Raw genomic sequence first — 25,027 nt, 5'->3', positions numbered from 1 at the left:
GTCCCCAACATCAGAAGGACACAGAGCTCCTGGAAGGTGTCCAGAGGAGAGCCACTCAAATGCTCAGAGGGCTGAGCACCTCCCTGGGAAGCCAGGCTGAGGGATTGGGGTTGTTCAGCCTGGAGAAGAGGAGGCTCCCAGGTGACCTTAGAGCAACCTTCCAATATCTAAAGGGGCTACAAGAAAGCTGGGGGAGGGCTTTGGACATGGGGGTGTATGGAGAGGACAAGGGGCAATGGGTTAAAACTTGAAAAGGAGAGATTGAGGTTGGACATGAAGAGAAAATTCTTTAATTTGAGGGTGGTGAGCCCCTGTCCCAGGTTTCCCAGAGAAGCTGTGGCTGCCCCATCCCTGGCAGTGTCTCAGGTCAGGTTGGATGGGGCTTGGAGCAACCTGGGCTGGTGGGAGGTGTCCCTGCCCATGGCAGGGGGTTGGAACTGGACAAGCTTTGAGGTCCCTTCCAACCCAAACCATTCTATGATTCTATGATAAACAAGGAAGCAGGACCAAGGGAGGAACCCAAACTTGAACAGCATTCCTTGCTCAATAGCTGACTTCAAGGTGATACTGAAATCAGTTTACTGTTCTTTTAGAAGCTTAAAAGCTGCCCATGGCAGGGAGCTTGGAGGAGATGAGCTCTGAACTCCCTTCCAACCTCAGCCATTCTATGATTCTATGACATATGGCTTTCAAAGCCAGGCAGAAATAGTACACAAGTTAAAGAAAAATTATTAACACTTAAACTTATAAGCAATTCTTTTTCTTACCTGTATTCAGCTCCCCACCCTTTAACAAAGCTCATTCTTATGGTACACATTCTAGTAAGCTGATAAACTGCTTCAAAACCCTGATTCACAGATTGAGCCAGAAGAGCAGCAAATTCTTGGTTATTAAAGATTTTTAGATTGCATCCTATAAAGGAGAAAGAAAAGGTCAAAAGGGTACAATCAATGAAGTCTCATGTTTGCTAGAGAGAAGCCCCAAACTATGAAAAAAAAAAAAACTCAAAAGGCCACAAACATCATCCTGTGAACATGTTCAGTGGATCTTTTTGCACAGGACCTTTGTGGGGCTACTAACCTGGTGGAATTTTGCAGACAGTTGCAGGATGCCAACCATATCTTTGATTACAGTTGGGGCTCTGAACAAAGATTGCGCTATCACTTAGGCACTCAGCAAAAACTTCTCCCCCAATGTAGTAGAGACGCACTCCCCTACCTGCAGGCAAGATTTAAAGGAACTCCAGTTATGATATGGACCCAAAAAGCTTAACAAACAAGGGAGCATTTTGTTTCAGAGAAGGCCAAGGCTTTGCTTTACAACAGAAACAAAAATCAATTCTCTACAAGACCACACAGCTGGAGCAGGACACAATTAACCTGTTTTTTTTTTTCACACAGTTAACCTGCTTTTTTTTTTTTCTCCTACCAATACACAATATTTGAAGGTGAAGCAGAATAATTTTTTGGTCAAGGGAGAATTTTTTGTCACCTAAAGGCTTGTAACCAAATCCAAGTCAGTAAGCAGCAGCACTCACTACCAAATAAGTTTCCACTTGAAATACCAAATTGAAATAAAAACATCAGTTAATTAAAACTCCTGCTGCTATTAAGTGTTGGATGGGAAGTGACAAGAGGGCACTATGGCAAAAAAGGAAAGTGAGCTGCACTATCAAAAAATGAGTTTCTTGTAGTTTTGCCTTTTCTTATCATTGACTGTTTAGATCAGTTAGCATAGACATAGCCTGGCCTTCTGCATGGCTAAAATTTTATAAGACAAGCATTTGGATTTGGCAGAGAGGCACTCAGAAGGTTTTACTCAAGAGGTTGAACTTTTTAACTAAAAGTAAAAAAAATTCAAAGAAAATCTCATAAATGTTGCTAGGAAGTCTTAAAAAAAATTAGCAGTTTAATGAACTAAAAGGCAAGATGCTGCATTGCAGAAGATCTTATTAATTACAAAAAAAATCTTTATCATGTCAAAACAGTGTGTTATCTCCATAGCAGCTTTTCCCATTTCAGAAAAGAATTCAGGAAGTTTTACCAGTGTCCACTCTGCATTTTGTACATCAGAATAAACTAAGCAACATGTTAATATTGTGGTTTTAAAGCTTAAATTGTAAGCAACTCTGAACAGAAATGCTACCCCCCCCAGGGCTGAGTGGTCTGATGAGCCCGAAAACAAAAAACTTTCCCCCTTAGGGATGCTTTGCTGGATTGTCTTTTACCAGAAGGAAAAGCAAAGCAGAAATGAGCAACAGGAATCCCATCCTATTGAGGGGCTTCCTCCTGTACCTGGCAGCTGTGTGGCTGCTGCTGCCACCCACTTTGTGACTACAGATTGAAAGAAGGCTTCTTGTGGGCCTTAACACTTCTGTCCTTAGCAAGAGAGACGAAGCTCCCCTTTACAAGCTTTTTTGGGGGGGCAGAGAATGGTTGATTGCACAAGGGTGAGAAGATCCCAGGGGATAGACCTGCCTGGATCATTCCAGATAATTCAATGGCTACACCAAAATGAAAACAGTGAAAAGGCAACAAGATTTTTTTTACCTATGTGTCGCCTTGTCATTTCCACTGTAGCATTTCTGTTTACATTGGAAAGCAGACCTAAACAAAATCGTTCTGAATTTGATGGATCTGTAAAGCCATCTACAGTCAGGGAAGGCTGGGATGCATGGAAGGTTTCTCCCACTCTTTGATTCAATTCATAATATGCTATTGAACACCAAAATGCAGGCTCTGAATAAGTAACTGGTTGCAAGTCTGAAAAAAAAATTAAAGAGTTGAAAAACATGCTTAACACAGAATTATGCTGAAAAGAACTTTATCTGCCCTGCTCTTCTTCCCTTTCCACAAAAGTGGAAGTCTCCTCAAACTCCTCAAGTTCTATTTTGCTTGCTGTCATTTTTTACCCATCCCTGTAAAAAGAATGGAATTTAATATTCCACACAAAGGAAAGAGGAGGGGGAGAAAGGGTGGTCTAAACCAAACACAGCTCAAGTAGTTCAGTACTTGCATTTTGCTAAAAAAAAAAAAAAAAATATTAAGCTGATATTACTGTGAGTGCCAAAAGCTGAGACACTCCTGTTGCCTTCCTATAACTTGCAAACACTTTGACAATGTTAAAGCAAAGATTAAACTATCAAACACTGAACCATACAAAGGCAAAAAATATTAATATGAAAATAATGTTTTCTTATATGACACCATATCTTCCACTGTGTCTCCTTTGGCTCAAGGCAGCTCTAAGCTCCTTTTACTTAAAGCACAGGTGTTGGGAAACTGTCTGGAAGAAAACAGACGTGAGCAATCCTGACTATTTAGCTTTAGCTAGAGTAAGATAAGGGCCTTGAGGCCCAGTTGCAAGGTTACTGAAAGATGAGCTATGGACAAAAGATAAGGGAGCTGGCAGCAGAAAAGAAGAATAGCAGAGTTATGATGTAGCCAGCACAAGTTCTGTGAGAACAGGATTTGTGGCCAAGATACAGCCACCTGCAAGATATTGTTATATAAACAAGGGCTCTATATGAAGCGAGTGTGAATTGTTAATAGATGACTTCACTTTAACCATATTGGTGACTACGTGTTGTCCTTAAGCCTCCGTGGATTTTCTACATTTGGCGCCTGAACAGGAACCCTCTCGCTGTTGCTTCCAGGAGCGATGAAGACAGCTGGGATGAGAGGGTAGCAAGAAACCCAACTGAAGCAACGGTACGGCAGGAGTGGAGAAGCCAGTCGAAAGGAGACTGCTGCCCTGGCGGTCTATGTAGCTGGTGCCCGGCTACGGAACGAAAGAGGTACCTCGGAATTGAAGAATCTTGCCAGGAAAAAGGTGAGCGGCTGGGGAGGAGATGGGGTCTACACTCTCTAAAGAAGAAGAGGCAGTAGTTAAGCTCCTCCAATGTATTCTCTCTAAGAGAGGTTTATCACACGAAGACAGGACCTTACAAGAAATGGGCACGGGATAGAAACTTGATCCCCTCGATGGGCACCATTTTTGAGTTACCTACTTGGGAAGCCATAGGTACTGCCCTATGGGATAAAATTAGCGATGGAGATAAGGAGGCAGAACGCTTAGCGACACTCTGGAAGTTGATTAAAGAAACCTTAAAAGAGATGGAAAGTGAAAGAGCAACAGCCTCATCGTTTGCTGCCTTAACGCCTGATCTACCAGTACCGATGAATGCTCAAAATATGGACTTGACCTCTAAACAGTTATTTGAGACGCCTAAAGAACCCCCACTAGCACCTGAAGGGGCTATACTGATCCAAGCTCAGCCAACTGTGCCATTTGACCCTGGGGTTCAGATGAAAAGTAAAAACGGGACCGAGAAGTAAAACCAAAAGCGACCAAAAACACCACCAGAATCGTCGGAGGACCCAGAGGGAGAGAAGCCGGAGAACACAGGCGAGGAATCTTGGAATGCAGACTCCCCTCCCTCGCATCCGCCTGCCGCGGCTCCTGGCTGCTCTGCTCCCGCTGCCTTACTCTCCACCTCTGAAGCCTGATTTATCTTCTTGACTGCAGTGGCCATCAATTAATCCTCTACTTCACCTGTCAACACCATCAGTGCCTGCTATAGAGCAACAACCAAGGAAAGAACTGGGACTTGGAGACAAGCAACTAAGGGAACTGCGGAAGAAGCTGACAGAACTGGAGACCAAGGATGAGTATACCCCTGAAAAAAACCCTAGTTTTTGCTCCGGGGAACATTGCAAACAACCCAGGGGCACTAATCCATTTTTACCCCCTGATCCGTTCCCTATTCCTGCTCCTACTCCCTTAACCCTTTAACACCCACTGCTCCACCTCTTACAGATCCAACATGGGGGGGGGAGGGTGGTGGGGGGGATAGTGGGGGGGTGGGAGTATGGATCTGGTAACTAGATGGAAGGGAATTATTCGACATGCTATAGTTGAAGGAGAAATGGTTCCCAACATGGGTCCAATGGCTTTTCCAGTGATTGTGGGACCAGGGGGAGGGGGGAAATTGGTTGCATTAGATTGGAAAATGATAAAAGAAGCCAAAGCTGCCATTACGCAGTATGGTTTGAAATCATCATTTGCTCAATCTCTTTTGCAGCATCCTTTTACTGTTCAATAGTTGATGCCATATGACACAAAAATGCTCATAGATACTCTGTTAAGTCCTTCTCAACAATTGCAATTTCATCATAAATGGCAAATACTGTGTGAAAATGCAGCTGTGATTCCTAGACAGAACACCAATGCATTACACAGAGTGCAAGCACAAATGTTACTCGGTGCTGGTCCTTTTGTACGTGCAGATTTGCAGGCATGGTTTCAAACTGAAGTGTTACAACTTTCACAAGAATTGGCGTATAAAGCTTTGCAAACTGTGCATGATCCTGCACAAGCAACCCCCTCTTTTACAAATATTAAACTGGGGGGAGCAGAGCCATATTCAAAATTTGTGCATCGCTTATATTCAGCGATAACATCACATCCGGATTTGTCAGAAGAGATGAAAACAAAATTTTTTTATATGTCAGCATATGACAATGCTAATGAAAAAACTAAACATGCATTAGGACTACTCCCAAAAGGTGCTACAGCAGCTCAATTGTTAGAAGCTTCTGAGCGAATGCTAGAAGCAGATAAAGCTGCTTAAGGACCATCATTGCAATATGGTACTCAATATTGATGTATATTGTGGTGCATGGTGCACTGGTGTTTCATACAGAGATAAAAAAAAAACAAACAAACTTGGTTGGTAATTATACTTGCAGTTTTGGTTTGGGAGATTGTACCACTTCATTTTATTTTAGGCTAACTTCAGCAGATTTTAGTAGCAATGTAATTTCATTTTTGAATCTTCTAGTAGTTGTTGTTAATTTTTCTTATATATTGGTGAGGATTAAGACAAAAAGAACCCACAGTCATGAGAATGAGTATGCCTTTTCGGAGGCCGAGTGTTGCTACGGAGAGTGAGAGCTGCCCCTGGTACAGAGAGCACCCCCACTCCTGCCTCTGTAGCCGCTTCTCGCCCCCCCTCGCACAAGGGCGCAACTCAGACACGGCCAGTGAGCAGTGCCAGTGTATCTGCTACAGCTGCAGCTGCTGTCTCTACCCCCACAGACACTGCTGCTGCTCAGAAAATGAGCCCTGCTGCAGGCACCACAGCAGAGAGACAAAAAAAAAAAAAGGGGGGGGGAGGGGGTGAGTGTGCCTTTGCTTTTTAAAGGCTTGGAATTCTGTCTCCGAACAATTTTATTAGGCTTTTTTGGCCTCAATTTGGCGACCATGGAAGAAACCAGGACTCCACCGTGCCCTGACCCGGGAGGGGTCTGGGGATGCTTTTGGGGCCCCCCGATAAACTTTTGTCGGATAAGCCTCCTCTACCCCCTTGGCTCTACGCGCCAGTGGACACCTGACCTTCCTCATACTAAAAAGGTGTTTAAGTCCTTCCACTGTAGTGTGAAATGTGCTTTTTGTATTGTGTTGTATTGATAACAGGTTTTTGTTAATGTTGTGATTCATGTGATCGTTTATATGTTGACTATGGGATCCCTCGTCTATATCTTGATTGTTGATTGTGCTATTCTGTTGCACTGCTAAGCAGATGAACTTAACTTTTGGTATTTTAACACAGATGCTAAAAGATGTTGATAGTGTCAGACATGCAGTTTTACACTATCGTGCTGCCACTGACTTTTTATTGTTAGCTTTTAGGTTATGTTTGTGAAGACTTGGCTAGAGTGTATTTGCATAAATTTATCTCATCATTCAGAGTCAATTCACAACCAAAAGCGACTGATTAAGATAACATGAAAAAATTAACTGTTGCATATACTGGGTTAAATGAATGGTTAAATCATTTAAGGATATAGGGATAGCTTAGAGATTTAATTAGACAAGGTTTATCAATTATATTTGTTATTATTGGTTTTGATTATTAGTATGTTATTATTGCTTTTGTATTATTAGCATGTTGTTTATGGCAATGTATCGTTAGCATGTTATCTCATGTGATGAAGTAAGTCAGGATTGCTCAAAAGCAAAAATGGGGATATGTTGGGAAACTGTCTGTAAGAAAACAGACGTGAGTAATCCTGACTATTTAGCTTTAGCTAGAGTAAGCTAAGAGCCTTAAGGCCCAGTTGCAAGGTTACTGAAAGATGAGCTATGGACAAAAGATAAGGGAGCTGGCAGCAGAAAAGAAGAATAACAGAGTTATGATGTAGCCAGCACAAGTTCTGTGAGAACAGGATTTGTGGCCAAGATATAGCCACCTGCAAGATATCGTTATATAAACAAGGGCTCTATATAAAGCGAGTGTGAATTATTAACAGACGACTTCACTTTAACCATATTGGTGACTACGTGTTGTCCTTAAGCCTCCGCAGATTTTCCACACACAGGATCTTCCCAGATTTTCCTGTGCCACTTCCCCTTTTTCACCTACCCTAATTACTTGCCGAGTCTTCTGCACAGCATTTTCCTCTTATATTCTGTCACCATTCCCTAAACAAGCCCAAGGGAATCTGATCTTCCTGAGGCATTTATACAGACAACACAGCAGTGGCACCTGATCAAAGCAGGTAGGCAACTCTTGTGAGAGCAGCAATGGGGTTGTGGTCACAGGTGAAAGAGCAAAAGAGCAGCAGAACACACATACAAGGGAGACAGCAAGTCTGAGGAGCACTGTGGATAGGCTCAAGTCCTTTCAAGTACTTATTTTATAAAGTTTTCCCTGCACACTCAATTATCTTCTTTCTCTTTGCTAGAAGCTCAGTTACAGAAATAGAGTAGTTGTTAACAAATTAACTCAGCCCTATTGTGCTTATCATCAGGAAGCCAACCTAAGTCTCCTTCTAATACAGCTCTTAATTATTTTTAAGTACATTTTCATCTTTAATGTAAAGAGGAGTCATCACACACACAAAGAAACAATCAGAACTATTTCCAGCTTACCCAGGCTATGACTGACTGGGGAAAGAGTACTAGGAGACAGCTCTGCTGGAGATCCTGTAGAAGCAACACAAATTGTTTCAGAGCAAATGAATTTTGTTATTTCAGATGGGTGGGTTATGACCATTATCTCTCTAGAGTTTTATATTAAAAAGCTTTGGGATAAGAAACCTCAGAAATCCTACAACCAGTTTTCCAACATGTTACATGTTTATTCTGAAGTAAGAATACCTTTTATTTTCCAGACCCTTGGGAACCTATCCCTTTCTCATAAAGACTCAATTAACATCGTGTGGCATTCAGCAGAGCTCTCACTTTGTGCACACTCTGTGAATATTATTTTATTTATGCACTTCTCCAGTGAGAAGGTAGTGACTTCTTCCCAAATTCAGTGAAAAAAAAGCGAAGAAAAAGTGGATGAGATAATCAAGGTATCCCATCTCTGCTCTCAAAGGAGAGGGTTTATCTCTAGAAAAGTACAAGCTGGATTTCCTCATTTGAGGAAATTATTTTTTCCTGGAAGGAGGAAGGAAACAAACCTCAGATAAACATGAACACTCAAATACAATTTGTTCTCTGGTAGGAAAAATGAAGTGAGGCTTTGCACAGACAACTATTGCTGATGTCAGGCTTTTTCAATTCAAATACCTATTGTCACAGAGTGGGAAAATATTGCAGTTCTTCAAGAAACTGGTGCAGTTGATTCCAATTAACTGGAAAAGGTTGCTAACATTAGCTGACCAAACACACTCTGCAGTCTGGAGGCAAGCAGGAGGTTCATACCCAGCACATTAACTGGGCTTTGTCCAAGTTGAAGGACAGCCCTTTCAACACCAAGGTACAAATGCTTCATGTTTCTACTACTCTTCCAGTAAAGCCTGCCATAGAAGAATTCATTTGAAACATGGGAAAAGTGACAAATCAGGACACAGGTTCTCAAAAAGATCATTTCTGTAAGTTGTTTAGGCTAAACAAACATTCTGCTTCAATGACCCTTTTACCAGAAGGTAAAGTCAGGGGGGTAAGTTGAAAACAGTCAGCTACATAAAAAAAAACCAAACCAAAACAAAAAAACCCCTATTTTAACTTTTTCTGACGAAGTCTTAGACCTGTATGCTTTTGTTATGAAACAAATGAAATGCACTTCAAATGGTACAGAATATTTTCAAACATTCCCCGAGCAAAAACATTTTGTTCACACAAAACTGAAAGTGATATTTTAAACTGCAAACACCAGGCTGAACAGAGGGCTACTGCCATCATCCTTCAAACTGAATCCAGCCACTATCCATAGGGATCACAACTAGTAACTGCAGGTCTTGAAAAAAATGAAAAATAAATTGTTACCTGTATCCATGCTTTGGTTCAACTGCTGGTCACTCGTTTCTCCATCTTCACTGATGTATCCTGGAGGTGGTGTTTCTGTCAAATAAAAAAATAAAAGGAAGGGGGGAAAAAGGAAGGGGGGAAAAAGGAAGAACCTGGGATATGATTCTGAAAAACTAGATTAAGCCAGTTGCCTAAATGAAAATGAACTGAATTATATATCTGGCTCATTCTGCAAAAGTAGCCTGCTAAATATAGAGGTGACAAAACCCAAGTGAGAATTTATAAGAAAGATTAAGGGAAATCTTTTGCTAGCAAGAAGTATGATGACAAAAAAAAAAAAAAAAAAGCACTTTGTTTTGAACATTTTTATAGGATTCATTGTGATGAAGTGGACTCCACCCATCTACAAATCATTCCTCACAGTTAAGCCCACAGCCATGTTAAGAGGTCAATAGCCATTCCCAATCCAACCCACACTTCCTGTGTTTCCAGTTGCTAATCCTGGCTCTTTGGCATGGACCATTTTCTGGATCTTCTCCCTGTCTGAACAGGAGATTTCTTCCACCTAATACTATTAATACTGTTGTAGGGTCAGAAGTTGAGCACCACCACAGCTGGAAAGAAACACTCTAAAGAGTGGCATTCAAAATTTTTATCACAGCTTGAATGCTGCCAGGCTTTGGACAACACAGCTCAGCACATCTGTGACTGGAAAGGGAACATCCAGCCCCCGAAGATCATCCTGCACCTTCACAACCACCATCTTCCCAGTTGAAGTAAAGCTTCCCAGTGATACCAACCAAGTAATGAGATGGCTTTGCAGTCCAAAACCAGCAGAGCTGTTAGCCTGGCTTACTGGTAAAGGAGCTTTCTGAAGCAAGACACATGAGACAGAACCTAGCTAAGTATTCAAGATGAAGTGATGCCATGATATGAACACAACAGGAGGGTGTCAGTGACAAAAGGAAGGGGGCAAGGTGTGGTTAGCTGCATAAACATTGGAGAATCATGTGAACACTCACAATCACCTTGAACAAACTTCCTGGAAATGACTACCTGGAGTTGCTTTCATTCCTTTCCATAGCACTGAGATTTTCAAATGGCAGCTTTTCCAGTAAGCTGTTTGCAAATGCTATCAAAAGCCCTCAGATAGAGTCAAAAAAGTATAGAGAAGTTAGGAAAGCATCACCAACTTCCATCTAGCGCCTTAACTTGCTCTTTAGAGATCTGCTGTCCCTAAGTGGCAACAAATTAAATTGATGAGATCAAATTCATTGACATTTTGTTGGCATTTCAATTCTTGCATACATCTTGATTAAGACATGGAGACACAGTTTGTGCAGAGTTTCAAGCAAGTCCTCTTATTCTTGATGAGAGACCAGATCTGAATTTTTCAGCTTGTTTAGAACATAGCTGCATTAAAGATTTACAAGAAAACTTCAGCTTTGCTTGGTTTTACACTCCAGGAAAGTTCCTGAAGAGACAGGACAGAGGAAGTTGGGGCAGGAAACAAAGGTCACTGATTTTATGTTTCCATAAGGGTACAGCCTTTCAGGTGCACCATAGCAGATTACTCTTAGTATTTGTTTTGGGGTAGGAATGAGGCAAAGAGGACAAACAATCCTTTAAGAGTTCAATATTGTTTGGTTAATAATTCATAGCAGGAAGACAAAACTGAACATACACAACAGTGACAAATACCCAAAGCAGACCTTGATAAATTGTGAACTACAGATGAACGCACTTTAAGTCACTGTTTTGCAACTTAGTTTCCTCCACATACTACAGGTGGTGAAATGAGGTAGCGGTTTACTACTCAATTTCCAATACGCAGCATTTGGCAACCCCTATACATTTGTAAAATGGGCTTAAAGCATAAGGTAAAGGTCTACTTTGTACTCATTAACATTCTGAATCTTAAATAAGCTACTGAAACCAAGTGAGCTATTGTGAAGCCACAGCAATATGGTCTCATACAGCCTGGTGTTCTGTAAACAGCAGTGTTAAGGTATTTCCATTGGAATGAATACATGAAATCAATTAGATTTGAGTTATAGGTGCATCTACCACCTTTAGTAGAATGCTAGATGTACTGTATACAGAGGGAGTTGAGAAAATACCTGGTATGTAATTGCGCTGTGGTTCAATTCCAGCTGGAAAGTTAGTGTTTTCAGGAATGGAATGGGTATAGTCGTCGAGAGGTGGAAGCTCTGTTAGGATCTCGGTGTGCCGTGGCACGAGTACTGGAGGCAAGACTGAAAAAAGCCAAATTCAAAGCATCAGTAAGACCCTCAAAATGCAGCCTTCTGTGAACTAAAAGGAAAAATCAAAAATTCTAATAATTAATTAACAATTAATTCTGATATCTAGTAATTTCTTCTGATGTTTTAGAATTTTCTGAATCTCCATAATGCTGGAAGAATACTGGATGAAAACAGCTTCCTGAGGTGCCTCTTCAGTAAGACTATTCCATAGCAGCAAAGGTAAGTAATTTCTATTTCTTTTTCAGTCCAGATTGGAGCCAGACAGCTAGAAAGTGCTGGCAGTACTGCAAGTAGTTATCAAGGGTATTCAACACATCCATAACATATTTTCAGTAACTTCATAGAATCACAGAAGTGTCAGAGTTGGAAGGGACCTCTAGAGATCATCTAGTCCAGCTCTCCCACTAAAGCAGGATCACCCAGAGCACATTACACAGGGCTGCATCCAGGTGGGTTTTGAGTATCCCCAGAGAAGGGGACTCCACATCTTCCCTGGGCAGCCTGTGCCAGTGCACCCTCATAGTAAACAAGTTTTTTCTCATGTTTCAACAGAACTTAAAATAGAACTCATTACTAAAACCTTTCAGGGGATAGTATTCTGAAAAGCTGTACCTCTCAGAATCTTGTGCAAGAGAAAGCACCACCTTTCTCTGTTTTTCATTCAAAACATGACGCTGAGCAAGTATGTACAGATGTTGGGAGAAAAAGTCAGAAGCAGTCTTCCTACCTGGTGTCTCCACTCTCTGGTAGTGGTAAGGATTTACACATACTTCATCCTTTTTAAGATTAAAAGCATATTCACAGTTTTCAATGGCTTTAAGTTCATGGTGACTGTGAAGGTCTGGCCAGCGCCACAAGCGGCAGTAAATAACGTGGGGTAATCCTTTACGGTGAGAGACCTGCAGGCGGCCATCGAGAGATCTAGAGGGGAAAGATGGGAAAAGTGTTTATATGCTGTCTCCTGACCACCCAAGCAACAGTGTACAACTCAAGGGATGGGTGGTTAATTTATTATTCTCAGAGTTCAGTGGGTTGACACTGCAAGTGAAGTTAAAAAAGGCTTCAAATGTGCTAAAAATGCCAGAATCAAGCAGTGTCTTAACTTAGTTCTGAGATGCTCAAATTATTGCCAGTGAATTTAGAGTTCATTAAAAGCCACTTTACCTCCAACCAAGCATTTAGGATGATTGCTTCGTATACTTTTTTTTTTTCCAAATGCAGAAGACAGTTGTTAAAAAAATAGAAAACAAAATCACACTTAACAGTCCCTTTCACTACTAAACCTCAAGGCTTTGCTGTGGCATGGATGCTTTATGGCTTTAAGCATAAGAATTCCCACAGGACTGCAAGTAAACCTCTAAACGGTCAGCTGCCCAAGTGATCCACATAGCAGTATAAGCATAATGCAAGAAGCATGAATACACATCTCGTGAGGGCTGCAGTTTATCTTCTCAACTTCATCTTCCTCGCTACCCGCTGAAAATGTTTTGCTAGTTTTAAGACAGGCTGCATAAAATGCAGATGTTTATGGCTGTTATGGGAGATGGGAGACAAACCTCAATAGACAAATCAAGCAATGCGACATGAAAAAAAAAATTTAAAAAGAAAGAAAAAAAAAAAAGGCACTGTTTTAAAGTTTGCCCACTGTTAACTACTGAAGAATTTACAAACAATTCTTGAGTAGCTCTTATCTGAGCCAATTAGCAAGACTTAACTGAAAGCTTGTGGCATACAAAGCAGTTTAAGCACTTTGTAAGATTAGGTCTAAAGAATTAAGTTTCCCAACTTTTTAAATATAAATACCAAATCACATTAGAGCTTGCATTCAACAAGTTGTCCCATTCACTGGCGTGAAAAAGGCATATTCCAGAATTAGAGTTTCATTGGTCAAAACATCAGCTGAGAACACTTAAAAATTTCTACACTGGCAAGCAAATATTTTAAAATGCTGTACCATGAGAGGCCTAGGAAGCATTTTAGTCTCTTTTCCAGCTAAAGCATCCCATTACAGACCCTCCAAAGCCAATCCCTCCCACAAGATGTCTATGATGCGAGAGAGGGCAGAATATTCACCTGGTTTGTTCAGAGAAGCTGTAAAGGCCTGTGGTATCCCACTGATCTATCGTGTTTGGTGTACTCAGTCCCCAAATTTCAGAGCAAGTGCTGTGCATAAATTGAAAACAAAAACAAAAAAATTGATATGAATATGGAACATGGTTATTCAATACACCATGATGTCAAAACATGGGAAAATGTACAGAAATAGCTCCTTTCACATAGGAGATAGAGCATCATTAGACTTGCACTTCAAACTGACATCTCATGCTCTATTTTCTATATGAAGGAGGATATCAAAATGGAACACGTGATTCAAGGTAAATGATAATGTTTTCAAAAGGTGAACAAGTTCTCTGGTTTTAAGTAGTCAATACAGTTGTAATGTTCCTTAAAACAGGCAAAACTTTCTCAGCCTAGCTCTTCACAAGCTTCAATTTTCAAGGCTAGTTTCTGGCTTGGGAGGTTTTGGTTTTGCTTGGTTTTAAACATAAGCTGCCCTAAGATTTCAAACAAAGGCCATGTGCATCTGAGACTGATCATTACACTCCTTCCAGGTTTCACTTCAGCATTAAACTCATTCTCCATCCACATACTAATTTGCTGCTTTTCCCAAAACAGGAAAATTTGGGACTCTGAAGACAAGCACAGTGTAGCTGATACTTCTGTTTTCTGTACTCCCCTTGATTAAAAAAACCTAAATATTCTTTTCCTCTGTACACAAAACACAGTATTTAACACACTTATACAGCACAGTATTTCAAGTCTTCACTACAGAATAACAAAACTTTAAGTGCTAAATCAAGTAGGAGGAAAGACAACTATTTCTTTACCAAACTGGTTCAATGATCATAACAGTAAAAAAGAAGCCTCTATTGATAGGCGTTAAAGCAGCAGCATTTAAGTAAAGCAAGAAAACAGACATGGGCTTGTAAACAGGCAGTATATTTTTAGAACCATAAATCAAGCTCAACTCTATCATAGACTTGCTCTGTGACCACTGAAAATTAGTTTTACAGGAGTAAAATAAAGACTTTGCACCTCACAAACAGAGAATTTGGTTGATGAGTGACTTACAAATCCATTCCCCCATTACAAAGCCTGAAGTCTGACATTACCTTTACAGCCTCTGAAAAGTTGGTAAATTCAGAAGTTTACTTAACTCCAGGTTTTAAATTCAGGCTTTGCCATTTAAATTTAAGCTACTAACATTAGCTGATACTTAAGTTTGAATCGAGTGTTCAGGAGAGGAAAAGCAAAGCAAATATTTTTATTTCCCACCCCTACACAGAGAAAATTCTTCAAAAGAAGAAAGGCAGAGAGATCTGCAGTGCACTTAAAACCACTTTCAGACCTCACATCCACCTCAATTCCATGGTGATTTAAATGAAACAGAAGTGTAGATTTGATTCTTGTCCCCTTCTTGGCTATGACACATGCCTCATGTCATCCCAAGGAGTCCAAAACATTAATGGAATTAAGCTCAAACTCAAATCAATGAACTGGTTTTTTGTCCACAGAACATACAGAGCTGAAAATTCATATTTTGAGAGTTACTTTTCAGGCAGAGCAGTTCTTCTGTTCACTGTGGAGCTCCACAAGCACAGCAAAGGAGAAGCAAAAGTGGAACTTTGAGTAGCGATCTGCATTTTTCACCAATAAAGATGTCATATAAAACATGGCCTTTAATATTTTGCTGATTATGGACATGACTAACATCTTGTACTAGATGACTATTTGTTTAGTTGAGAGCAGTGAAGAGGCAGATATTCTCTAATATCCACCCAGCTCTTCAAAAGTCCTGAACAAGTTAAATCCATCTCAGACACCAGCAGCATCACAGCTCTCCAAAAAAAAAAAAAATTATGACCATCATTGCATCAGTAGAGCCTGCAACCTCTCTTTTTCATATTCTTAAGATGCCTCCAGGACCATGGGCTGCCAGAAGCTGCAGAAAGACCAAACTAGTTGCCCTGAAAATACACAGGGAGCCTGTGGGACACCAGGGAGCATCCCTGCACTATGTCCTTAAACACTGCACTGCTGGTGAGACAGATCATCATGCACATTAAATTAGAAGAACAATCAGCAGACACAAAGCCTGCTGCATATTAATTAACACAACCAGCTCTGACAGCTTACTACCTTTGAGCAATGGATCCATTGTACAAAGCAGTGCTCCAAAGCTGAAGCTGTCACACACATTACACACTCCCAAAATTGGGGATTGGGGGGGTGTAAGACAGCACGTGCAAAAAATAAAATTTCTCAGCCCCTTGAAAAAGCACGATGAACAGGAACAGTATTGCTAATCTGTCCCCTGTAAATATTCAAACTACCAAAGCTGACAGCATATTCCAGAACCTACAGAAAGACAAACAGCATTCTGAAGAGACCCTGTGACTGAGCTGTAGCTTGCAATGAAACTCAGGACACCATGGAGGGAGGACATGCCAGGAGGTCCAGAAAAAGAGCAAAACTGCTCTGATATTCATCAGATCACATGAGAGGCTGCCTCCCAGGATGTCTATCTGCTTAGAGCTGGGATTAATATCAATGTTTTACTGGCTCATCTACACCAGGACTATACTCCAGTTCCAATAATCCACTATCAAACACTGAAGAGCCTGCAGGAAACCATCCTGTACAATCAATCAAGTCAGCTCAACACAGCTTTTACTGTTCACTGGAAGAAATAACTGGGGAAATAGCCATCTCCTCACTCCCCTGCTCACATAAAAGATCCACTGCCTGCAAAATACAAGACCAACCCCCTCCCCCTTCCCCCCCCCCATCACCAGAACAGAAAACTAAGGCTCTTCATATTCACACACATGCATACCAAATCAGAATGAAATCCTGGCAACCACAAAAAAACAAAACAAAACAAAAATAAATAAAAAAAAAATCCTTCCCACTCAACACCTTGATGGAAAGCTACAGTGTGTTCATTCATACTCAAACAATAGTGTAACAAGAGGGCAGACACTCCTGCCCATCCCAGAAAGGTGGTGGCTGGAAAGAAGGTGACTAAATTCTAAAAGACATTTAAACAACAACCACTAAAAGCAGATAAAAGGGAGACAGGAGGTAGACTTTTTAGCAGTGCAGAATTACCACCCCAAAATAAAAAGGAGGCATTCTAAACCTACCTGTCTGAACAGCCCTAAACCCTTTGTGATGTGAAGAGTCCTTCTGTGCTTTGGTCTGTAAAAAATTTGGAAGAATCAAAGACTAACATCTGTACCAGTAAGTTAAATCATGTCTGGATACATTCCCGGGCACTGGAATGCCATGTAGGCTAGAAAGCAGCTAAGACATTCTCCAGCACTGGGTCTGGCCAATTCCTCTTCTCCCACACAATTCCCAGGTTTGTGAGTTGGGACATCATTGGGACCACTCACAATGGGCAGTTCAGATGCAGCCACCCTGCCCTGGGAGCTAAAAGCTTAATAAAAGTATGGCCAAGGCATCTCTGAGACTGTTGACCAGGGTGCCTGGGAACATTCCCAGGCACATTTATTAGGAGGGATGCTGCCAAGACATATCACTATTTCACCTTTAGGAAGCAGATTGCCCTAAAAACTGAAGTCTAGGAGAACACTTGGGGGCTTTTGTGTTTTGCCAAACAGGGGTTTTGAACTGTCTACTGCAGTACCAGTAAGCCAGCATGGTTTCCAAAATATCACCTGGCTCCTGCAATCCAAGCTGCACTTAAATCTTTCCTGGGTAAGACAGTATTTAAATATACTCCAAAATACAAGCTTAAAGTTAATATACTTCTTCCCACCAGAGTGGACACTTTCTTTCCAAGAAGCATTTTAATTGCTGTTCTCAAAACAATTTGCCTGTTTACAGAAAGAAGGTCAGCTATAAAAAAAGTTAATATTTTTATCTTTTCAACACTAGCTTAGATAAGCAAATCACTGTATTCTGTGGCCTCTAACACTCCCAGAGCAAGCTTGCTTTGATACTAGATTGCTTCTTTTTCAGACCCCACAAAATAAGCAGATTTATTATAAAGGACTTCAGGAACACAAAGCATCAAATTGGCTCAGCCTTCCAGGTGTTTTGAAGTTCTAACAAAATAAAACTATTTCCTAGGGAAAGAAGAAATGCTCAAAGGATACTTGCAAGGAATAAAAAGTACTCTTTGAGACCCAGGGATCTTTACGGAAAAGAGAAATCAAAGATTAGCAGACAACTGATTAAGCTGCTACACACTAAACTTAGGACAATACCTTATCTAAGGACTGACCAGAGATTGGACATGGTGAAGAAAGGGACAGAGAAGTTATTGGTGGAATCAGAGCTACTTTTGTCAGTGCAAGAGTTCATGTTTGAAACAAACTTTTCATCTGCTTATAAGCAGCAGCATCTCAGATGATATTGTACAAATTCTGGCAAGATAAATCTTTAATGTGGCTATCAGCATGCAACAGCACACAGTATGCCTTCATTTCTTCCATTTCATCATTTCCTTTAACAGGAAAATCTGATTTCAAAAATCCCTGCTCTGGGCAAGAAATTACCTAAACAGCAAAGAGCTGTAGCAATGCTTCATAATTTTGAGACAAAGTGCCAAAACGGCCTTTTTTTTTTACTAAGACAGAAAATACTGATGCATGCAAGAAAAATGCAGACACAGGAAAAACCTAAATATTCAAGATAACCAATCTATCAGATAACTATTGCCTAGGATCACAGAGGTGGTATTTCCAATCAGCATTAATAGTGGAAAATACCCCAGTTAGAAGAATAGTATCTGGAAGTCTGCTAGAGAACTGGATTGTCAAGTCCTAGTTAAAATAAAGATAATTATTGAAAAATGAAGATGGGCAAACACAGTTTGTGCCACACATATAAGAAAGCAATATGATTGTTTGCTTTAATACTGGAAGAATCCAAGTCCCTAACAAAATCCATTTAAAAAAAAAACAAAACAGATCTAAATTACATGGGATGAAACAGTCTGAAGTAACATGCTGTAGTCACATTCAAGAGACTAAAACCACAGATGGACATCACCTCAACTGGAACACTCTGCCCCCAAAACAGATTCCTGTATTTGCAATAGGATTAGGTGGTGAAGGATGCTGACCCATCTGGGTGAAAAAAGGGAACAGGCTAAGGCTAAACAGGATAAGGTGACATTTGCCAAGCAGAATATTAACTTTAGCCTGTGACAATGTGACCTCATCTTGGTGACCGTTTCTGCTCTGCCCTGGTGAGGCCACATCCGCACCAATTTTGGTCTCCCTGGTTCAAGAAGAGAGAGCAAGAAGGGGACTGGAACATCTCCTAAAGAAAGGCTCAAGAATTTGGGTCATTAATTTGGAGAAGACTGAGGGGGAATCTTATCAGCACTTACAAGTACCAGGAGAATAGGGCCAGTCTTTTTTCAGTGGTGCCCAGCAATAGGACAAGAGGTAATGGTCACAAAATGAACACAGGAAATTCCATCTAAACATGAGAAGGAACTTCTTGGCTTTGAAGGTAGCAGAGCACTAAACAGGCTGTCCAGAGGTGGTGGAGTGTCTCTGGAGACACTCAAAACCTGCCTGGATGCCATCCTGTGCAAACTGCTCTAGGTGAACCTCTCCCACCAACTCTGGGGGTGGGACTACATGACCTCCAGAGGTACCTTCCAACCCCTAACATTCTGTGAATATATAAATAGATAAAGCAGTAATCCTGAATAAGAAACTTCAGTAGTTGGAGATGCTGCTACAAAGAACAATGCCCAACCCCCTCACTGATATCCAGGTGCCAACTGATAAAGCAACCTCAGGCTGGTACTTGACCTAGGCCACTTAATAAGGTTCATTTTCTCAGCACAATTAAAAGTCAGATGGACTGATTTGCAGATTCCACCAAGGATGTACAAGTCCTATGCAGACACTCACTACTGCAGCATCAAAGGCGGCAGAGCCTGCACATGGCACTGCACATGCTCCAACACATGCCTATATTTTCCTCAAGCACACTTGCAAAATAAAACAGAGACAAAGGTGGTAGAGTCTTGTCAACAACACTGTTTGATACAGATGCTCTTTTATTTCTAGCTGTAAAAACCCAAATCCAGAGAGTTTTAAACAGCACCCAACATGGACTAAAACACACACATGCTTAGGATGCTGCCTGTATATTAAGTTTTGTTCCTACTATGAATTTATTACCAGTTTTAGAGACAGAATGAACACAGCAACTATCCTACCCCTAACACTATTTACAGTCCTGGCAATGCTGCATATTCCAGTTGCTTTTTGTATGAAATGAAGTGCCTACAACAAGCACACCAGATGAAAGTAGGAAGAACCACTTCAAAGATATTTTCATGTGAAGTACCAGAATCTCTCCACAGACATTAAATATTGTCACAACTTGCGCACAACTGCAGTTCTTCTACTTTCTTCTTCAAAGTCTTGCAAAGTGGAACAGCTCTAAAGGAGCAAAAAGGCAGAAAGTTCACCTGACAGACTTTACCTAAGAAGCAGCAGCACTAGAAAAACAATAAACCAAACCTGAAATACAAATAGGATCAAACAACTCAAATCTTATGTTCTACAGAAATCATTATAGAATGGTCTTAGACATTTAACTTCCTTGTTTCTGAGAACCCCTAACAATTTTCCTTAATCTTTCAGAATCCACAGCCACCAGCAAGTTTGCAAGTCCACATATAAGGCAATCTTCTCCATTCATCTTTTTCCCACATCTTATAATTGTGAGCCTTTCTGCTACTGAATCTAATTTGCCTGCCCCTACATTTTCTGAGGCTGTGAATAAAATGAAAAATAAATTCAGTAAACTGTGACAGTACCCCATTTATCCATCTTAAAGTGTCAGATGAAAATCACAGAATCATTTTGGTTAGAAAAGATCCTGAAGATCACCCAGTCCAACCCTTAACCCAGCACTGCCAAGGCCACCACTGCCCCATGGCCCTCAGCACCACATCTCCACAGCTTTGAAAGCCCTCCAAGGATGGGGACTCCACCACGGCCCTGGGCAGCCTGGGCCAGGCCCTGACAACCCTTTCCAGGGAGAAATTGTTCCCAAGCTCCAATCTCAACCTCCAGGTCAATTTCTCTTGTCCCATCCCTTGTTCCTTGGGAGCAGAGCCCAACCCCCCCCCCGGCTCCAACCTCCTCTCAGGGGGTTGCAGAGAGCCAGAAGGTCTCCCCTCAGCCTCCTTTGCTTTAGGATCAACACCCCCAGCTCCCTCAGCTGCTCCTGGGCAGACTTCTGCTCCAGACCCTTCCCCAGCTCCGTTGCCCTTCTCTGGACACACTCCAACCCCTCAATGTCCTTCTTGTCCTGAGGGGCCCAGAACTGACCCCAGGATTCCAGGTGCAGCCTCACAGGGGGGAAATCCCTGCTCCTGCTGCCCATACCAGTGCTGACACAAGCCAGGATGCAATGCTGAGGTTTTCACCTGAATTTGGGCAGTTACTTAGCACAAGCACACTTTTATACCAGCCTCACATTTACCAGACTTCCTACCTTGAGATTCTTTTTTTGTTAAGGGGGCAGAAAAGGGGTACAGAATGTGCTTCAAGAGCTACACCAACCAATCCAAAGGGGAGCAATAAGAAAGACAAGATTCTTCCACAGAGGCCATTCCCTGATAGACACTGAGGTAGAAAAGCAGATCACTAGGAAAGTTTTTTGAGGAAGGTATTAGGAACTAGAGTAAATGGATGTTTACATATGCTGTAATCACAGGTGGGCAGTTAATTTTCCCAAGAGGTTCTCCCAATTTTTCAAAGGAGAAACACTTTTAAGTCTGAGGATATTAAGTAATGTCTAAGAGAGCCTTGGCCTCCAAAAAAAGAAAGCTCTTACAAAACTGAAAGCACTGGTTTCTTTCTCAGCACAAACTTAACAAAACTGTAATAAAACTGGCAGCTGGGGCTCCCACAATTGAGTGCTTCCCCAAGTGCCTTCAGCCCCTTAGATTTACCATTATTTCAGCAACTGGTCTTGTATATGTAACAAAAAAAAGAAAAACAAACCCAAACCAACCAACCAAAAAAGCACCTTGTTTAAAAACCTCTCTTCCCCGAAAAGCAGACTTTTTTTTCCAAATATATGTGACACAGAAATATTACTTGCTCAAAACAGTAATAACTGTACCTTGTCTCCCTGCCTCCCTCCTCCCCACACAAACACATTCAAGACATATTACATGCAAGCAAGAAATGTTTATGTATGTGCATATTTAGTGGAATATAAAGCAGTAATCATCACACAACTTCTCATAATCAAGAAGCCTTTTACGAATAAAGTTTACATAGAATTTTACAAAATACATTCCAAACCCTTCCATCAAATACAAAACCCAGCACCTGAACCGAGGAAAAGGACTGAAGTAACCTTCCTTAGAAATGGATGTATGCTAAAAAAATTAACACATCAAAATAGGCAGAAAAGCAGGAGGCACAGGATACAATTAACCTCAGCACTGTGGGAAAAGTAGAGAGTCAGGGAACAACTCCCCTTGACTTCAGCTGAAACCTGAAGGATGTCCACAGGGGATGCAAAAGTGGAACATGAGGTACAAAAGATGCTCTGTTCAAGCCTCACATCTGAGCTGCTCAGTGCTCATTGCAGGGCCAGTAGCTAAATTCTTCCAGTTTTTCAGAGTGCCTGTCTCCCTGCCGAACAGTATATGCTTCTGTTGCCTTTTCTAAAGGCACAACTTCTTCCTCATCGCATGTGCAACCAACTGCCTGCAAAGGCAAAAACATAGCTATGAGGCAGAACTCTTCAGAACACTTCATCCTTCTCCCTTCTCCCACCCCCTGACATGCTAGTCCAGCACTCAGACAAAATTAAGAAGCCAGAACTAATCAGTGTTACCTTTATTTTTCTCTCTATGCTACAAGATAGATGCTGGAAGGATAGCACCTCAATGTTCAAGAGCAATTCTTCTGGGATGCCATGGAAACCAAGCAGAAGTAAAAATATTTTTTAATTTGCTTGTTGGCCATGTGGCGTGTTCAGATGCAGATCCTACCAAAAGAAGTCTTTACTCTCTGCTCGAAGTGGAGAGCAGCCTGCAAACTTGTAAGCTTCTGAATGGCAAGGTCAAAGAGGCCAGAGATATAGGGACTGAAAAATAAAAGGTGCTTGGCCTGACTCAGAGTCAGCAGGAAGCTGGCCAGAAGACTTATGTTCAAGAGACAGGGAGCCTGCAAAAGCAGCTGATGGAAATCATGAGCTAACAGCTTTGCTGGGAAACTTGCTCTGCAGTTCCCTGCTCTCAACATACCATCCCAGCTTTCAGCAGCTGCAGTCTGTATCTCACAAACTCCAAAGCAGTCTTTACTGGAGATGAGTTGAACCACAACACAGATTTACTCTCCCCGCCTGCAATCATATGTTCAATAAAAAAAAAAACTAAAAGCTCATCAAAACCAACAAATTTGAGATGTCCTGCATCTAGTGAAGGCTGATGGCAGCTCCCCAGGGACTAAGCAGGCAGGGGGGAAGAAAAGCCAAACCAACATCCAAGAAAAAAAAGACACCATGTGGACCCACAAGCTCTGAGGGATGTGGATGTTTCTACTTTAAGACGGCACTCTTGAAATGACAGCCTGGGATTCCTCCACTGCTTTCATATGGTACAGTGTGATACCAAAACCAGGTTTTCTGATTGATTATTCTGCAGTTTCCACAGCATCTTCAGAAGCATAAATAGTGCTTCAGTTGGGAGACAAGTTTCCAAGTCTGAAACCCACGTAGCTGAAAGCATTCATTAAGTGTCTGGGCACACTAATGCTGAAGATATTATCTATATTTTATCTGAGAACACCACACTGGAAAGCTTCTTCAGGCTTTCTAACAAGACCTTTCCAGAGAACACAGGACTGAAAGAAAAAAAAAGATCAGAACTCTATTATTAGGATAAAGGAAACATAATTAGCAACACAGGCTCCAAAAATGCCCACTTAGGAAAAGAACTGGAGCTTTGTGTAGCTAATGAGATGTTGCACCACACTATGGAGCAGGCAGCTATGAAGCAAATATGTTCATCAACTCAATTGAGCTGAGAAATCACCACCTGCCCTCCACTTTCATTACACCATGCCTATGAAAACAGCTGATCCAACAATTCCTTTCTAATATGGAAATCACCACTGAAGGGCTCCAAACCAAAGAGACAGATGATTAGCATCCAGGTGAGGTTTGAAAGTCTCCAGAGGAGACTTCACAACCTCTCTGGGCAGACAGGGCTTCCTCAGAGGGAAGAAGTTTCTCCTCCCGTTGAGGTGGAACTTTCACAGATTAGAGCTCTATATCATCCTTAACAGACCTAACCAGCACCAGAAGTATCAAAGCATCTTTATAGGAAGATGTATCCATCACAATACTGGCTGATCTATCCCCAACAAACTGGTTTGTTAACAGCAGATAGCAATCAGAAGATAATACTTTCAAAAGACATAAACAGAACTAAGCATGTTATTTCAGAATTACAGAATCAGCCAGGTTGGAAAGGACCTCTGAGATCAAGTCCAACCCTTAATCCACTTCCACTGTGGTTCCAAGACCATGGCACCGAGTGCCACATTCAGTCTCTTTTCTAAAACCTCCAGGGACAGAGAATCTACCACCTCCCCGGGGCAGCCCATTTCCAGAAGTAGCACCAGACACACATTTAAAAAAACAAAAAACCTTTTTCTCAAGCTCTCTAGCCACTACTAGTCATAGTAGGTGGGGTGAAAGCTTTCCCCACCAGCTAACAGGTACATCTACCCAGGGCTAAGTCAAATCACTTTGCTCAAGCAGCCCATCAGCCTCCAAGTGGGTGAGCGGCCGATGATAACATGAGTGGGTTGTTTTGCAAGTGATTAACAGCTGAAAAAAGAGGTGACATTTTGATTAACCTTCTCCAACTCAAGGGTATTTGGAGTAGTGAGAGGGAGGGATTAGCTCTGCAAGCCATTTGTCTTGTCCACAGACAAAAATGCAAAATTGGCAAAAAGATTATTCGCAGGACACGGATTACAGGGTCTTATAATACCTTGTTTCAAACTGAAGCTGCCTCCAGACAGCTTCCCCAACAAAATACACACCTTAAGAAATCCAGAAAGACAAATGAAGGCAGGATGCTGAAAATTCTAAGTGCAGGGAAGCCACTACACCCAGGATTACCTTCCTCACAGCCCAAGCCATGTACACCCAGTAGTAAAATGGTGAAACAGAATAAACTGAAGTTGATTCATGCCAAGAGACTCTGCCTAAAGATGAGGGATATGAAAATTCAAAGCAGCAGCAAGTCAAAGGTTGGACTGGATAAACTTGAAGGTCTCTTCCAAAGACATTCTGCAAGTCTGTGATTACAGAAGTCAGGCACTTGGTGTTTCCTATCAGGTATTTCACAAGAAGTTAAGGCTTGAGCCACAGAGGATCCTTCCTCAAGCAACATGTTTGAAGAG

The 25,027-nt window shown here is 41.4% G+C and overlaps 1 protein-coding gene across 2 annotated transcripts in view; it reads right to left on the bottom strand.

Moving 5' to 3' along the window:
- The window catches only part of LOC103535137 (mothers against decapentaplegic homolog 2), a 47,944-nt gene that overhangs the window by 10,696 nt on the left and 12,221 nt on the right, over positions 1-25,027 (bottom strand). The window contains exons 2-9 of one of the 2 annotated variants that reach the window (XM_030468384.1): positions 13,599-13,688; positions 12,253-12,446; positions 11,382-11,516; positions 9,280-9,354; positions 7,936-7,989; positions 2,550-2,762; positions 1,081-1,218; positions 768-912 (exon numbers count right to left, since the gene is read on the bottom strand). In XM_030468384.1, coding sequence (XP_030324244.1) covers positions 768-912; positions 1,081-1,218; positions 2,550-2,762; positions 7,936-7,989; positions 9,280-9,354; positions 11,382-11,516; positions 12,253-12,446; positions 13,599-13,688 — 1,044 coding nt within the window. The remainder of the gene's footprint in view (positions 1-767; positions 913-1,080; positions 1,219-2,549; positions 2,763-7,935; positions 7,990-9,279; positions 9,355-11,381; positions 11,517-12,252; positions 12,447-13,598; positions 13,689-25,027) is intronic. The other variant, XM_030468385.1, reaches the window with a different exon arrangement.

The sequence above is a fragment of the Calypte anna genome, chromosome W (assembly GCF_003957555.1).
Source record: "Calypte anna isolate BGI_N300 chromosome W, bCalAnn1_v1.p, whole genome shotgun sequence".
In the NCBI taxonomy this organism is placed as follows: domain Eukaryota; kingdom Metazoa; phylum Chordata; class Aves; order Apodiformes; family Trochilidae; genus Calypte; species Calypte anna.
The sequence above is the reverse complement of the archived record's forward strand: the minus strand, read 5'-3'. Positions and strand labels throughout refer to the sequence as shown.